This window comes from Mus pahari, chromosome 3 (genome assembly GCF_900095145.1).
Source record: "Mus pahari chromosome 3, PAHARI_EIJ_v1.1, whole genome shotgun sequence".
NCBI classification, from domain to species: domain Eukaryota; kingdom Metazoa; phylum Chordata; class Mammalia; order Rodentia; family Muridae; genus Mus; species Mus pahari.
This window is the reverse complement of record NC_034592.1, coordinates 17,143,882-17,146,280: the sequence shown is the minus strand read 5'-3', so window position 1 is coordinate 17,146,280 and position 2,399 is coordinate 17,143,882. Positions and strand designations below refer to the sequence as shown.

The 2,399-nt window shown below is 52.6% G+C and overlaps 1 protein-coding gene across 4 annotated transcripts in view; it reads right to left on the bottom strand.

Annotated features, from left to right (window-relative positions):
• Cercam (cerebral endothelial cell adhesion molecule) overlaps nt 1-2,399 on the bottom strand; it is a 13,218-nt gene that overhangs the window by 4,881 nt on the left and 5,938 nt on the right. For all 4 annotated transcript variants that reach the window (XM_029536430.1, XM_029536428.1, XM_021194070.1 and 1 more), the window contains exons 6-8: nt 1,526-1,645; nt 1,210-1,286; nt 1,007-1,113 (exon numbers count right to left, since the gene is read on the bottom strand). In XM_029536430.1, the coding sequence (XP_029392290.1) occupies nt 1,007-1,113; nt 1,210-1,286; nt 1,526-1,645 (304 nt within the window). The remainder of the gene's footprint in view (nt 1-1,006; nt 1,114-1,209; nt 1,287-1,525; nt 1,646-2,399) is intronic.

Below are 2,399 nucleotides of genomic sequence, written 5' to 3'. Positions count from 1 at the left end.
AGGCAGAGGCAGAGGCAGAGGCAGAGGCAGAGGCAGAGGCAGAGGCAGAGGCAGAGGCAGAGGCAGAGGCAGAGGCATCTTTGTGAGTTTGAGGCCAAGCCCAGTCTACATAGTGAATTCCAGGCCAGCCAGAGTTATGTGAGACCCTATATTGAGAGGGAAGGAGGGAAGAAAAGAAGAAGGCAGGCAGGCAGGCAGACAGACAGAACAAAGCAACCTGTGTAATCCTAGCTCTTGGGAGCAGAAGGATCAGGAATTCTAGGCCAAACTTAGCTACATGAAAACCTGTCTCAAAAAAAGAAAAACTAAGGTCCAGTAGGATAACAGTGGCTCAGTAAGACACAGTGTTTGAATAGAAATCCTGAAAATGTGAATTCAATGTGTGTATGTGTGTGTGTGTGTGTATCTGTCTGTTTGTCTATTTACCTATATATTGAACAATATATATGTATACATCTGAACAAAAGGGAACTAGGGTTTGAAGCAAAGAGCAGCTGGCATCTGGGACATGTGACCCTGGCAGCAGTTGTAATTTGGCCACTGAATCCCTGTGAAACACAGCTATACTTTACCCATGCTCCACGCTCCAGCCCCTCAGGGACCTAACTCTAACATGGAGAACATCCCTGAGGCTGCCTACCCCTTAGCCAGGTGTTGGACCTAGCTAGCTTCTCACTGGAGTCTCAGAGACCACAAGAACCAAGCATGCTTATGTATTTAATTCGAAGTGAGGCAGAGAGACGGGACAGTTTCCCAGAGTTTTTACAGCTGTCATGTGAGAGCCCTCAACCTAGGCCCTGGGGGCCTCTGCACTGGACCCTTCTCCCTCAGGCAGGCTGAGGGAGGCCCTCTTGTCCCTGTTGGCCTGCTCAGGCCCCATGTGGCTACCTCCTGGATCTTTAGGAAGCTCATTCCACTGGTCTGCTTGTTCACTCCTAGGATCTCAAGATGGGGATCGTGACCCGTGTCGGGTCACGATCCCCAACCGCATCCCTGGGAGCCTTACCTGCCATCTACAGCATCTACCACCTGGGCAGAGATCTCCATCTCCCAGAGAGAGCTCAGCATTCGAGCCCTGCGCTGGGGTCTGCGGGCCAGACTGATGACAAAGACCTGGAGGGAGTAGACATGAGTCCAAGGAGGGCAGATGTGGGCCCAAGGGAGGGTTCCTTATCCACCCCACTCCAGTTCCGTAGGTTGGAGACTTACTTCATCAAACCCCATTTTGCTGGGCTTCTTTGGAGGCCGAGATACATGAGCTGAGGCCAGCATGGGGGGCCCATCCACTGAAAAAGGAAACAACACCCCCAACGTCCAGGCATGAGTCCCTACTGACTCCTGGCCACAGACCCCCTAGAGTTCAGCTCCAGCAGGACACCTAGCAGGACAGATCAGAACACTGAGGTGCCGCAGGGAAAAGGGTTATTCACTGTCATGAGTTCAGACCAAGGCTGGCGTGCAAATGTACTTAACTCTAGGCCTAGTAAAGGAACATTGTGGGAAAGCGGGGGACCCCAGCCCTCACCTAGCGCTTCCAAAATGAGGTGGATAAAGTTGGTCTTCTCTTCCTCCAAGCCCTGGTGGGGCTTCACTGCCACATTCATGTACCCGTAACGATGGTCATTGCACACATGCACCGAGACCCCTGCAGGGAGACCCTGTGAGTGCTGGCGCAAGGCTCTCAGCAGGCGCTGTCAGCGACCCAAGTTTTCTCTGAGACTCAGCCGTGCCCCGGTGGCTAGGGCCCTGGGCTGAACTTCCAGCCCTTCTCCTCCTTCTCTTCCTACCTGCCTACACGCTGCAGACTTCACCAGCACCTCATGGTGGACAATCATGGCCCTTCCCTCCCTGACCATCAGGAAAGCCCTCCCCTCCCCAGATAGTCTTCACAGCCCTAGCCAAGCTTTGGTCTGGGTCCCGATCCGACGGGCACGGCCTTCTCTGGCAGGGTGCCCCACACCATCGCCTCCATTTCATCCTTAGCTCTTCCTTGGTGTTGTTGGGGTTTGTAAGGGAAGGGGAATTGAGACAGGGTTTCTCTGTGTAGCCCTGGCTGGCCTGGAACTCCTCATGTAGACCAGGCTGGCCTGGAACTCACAGAGATCAAGAGTGCCAGGATTAAAGGTATGTGCCACTATGCCCAGTGCCCTTGGGATTGGATTTATCCCACTCACAGACTAACATTTCCTTTCTAAGTAATTTTCTTCTTAAGAATAATTATGGGGTGAAGGAGAGAGAGCTCAGCAGCTAAAAGAAAGCACTTCTTATTCTTGCAGATGACCTGAGTTCAATTCACAACCACCTGTAAGTCTGGTTTCAGGGGATCCAGCACCCTCTTCTGGCCTTCTTAGGCACCACTGTGCCCATGTAGTACACATACATACATATCAGCAGACAAG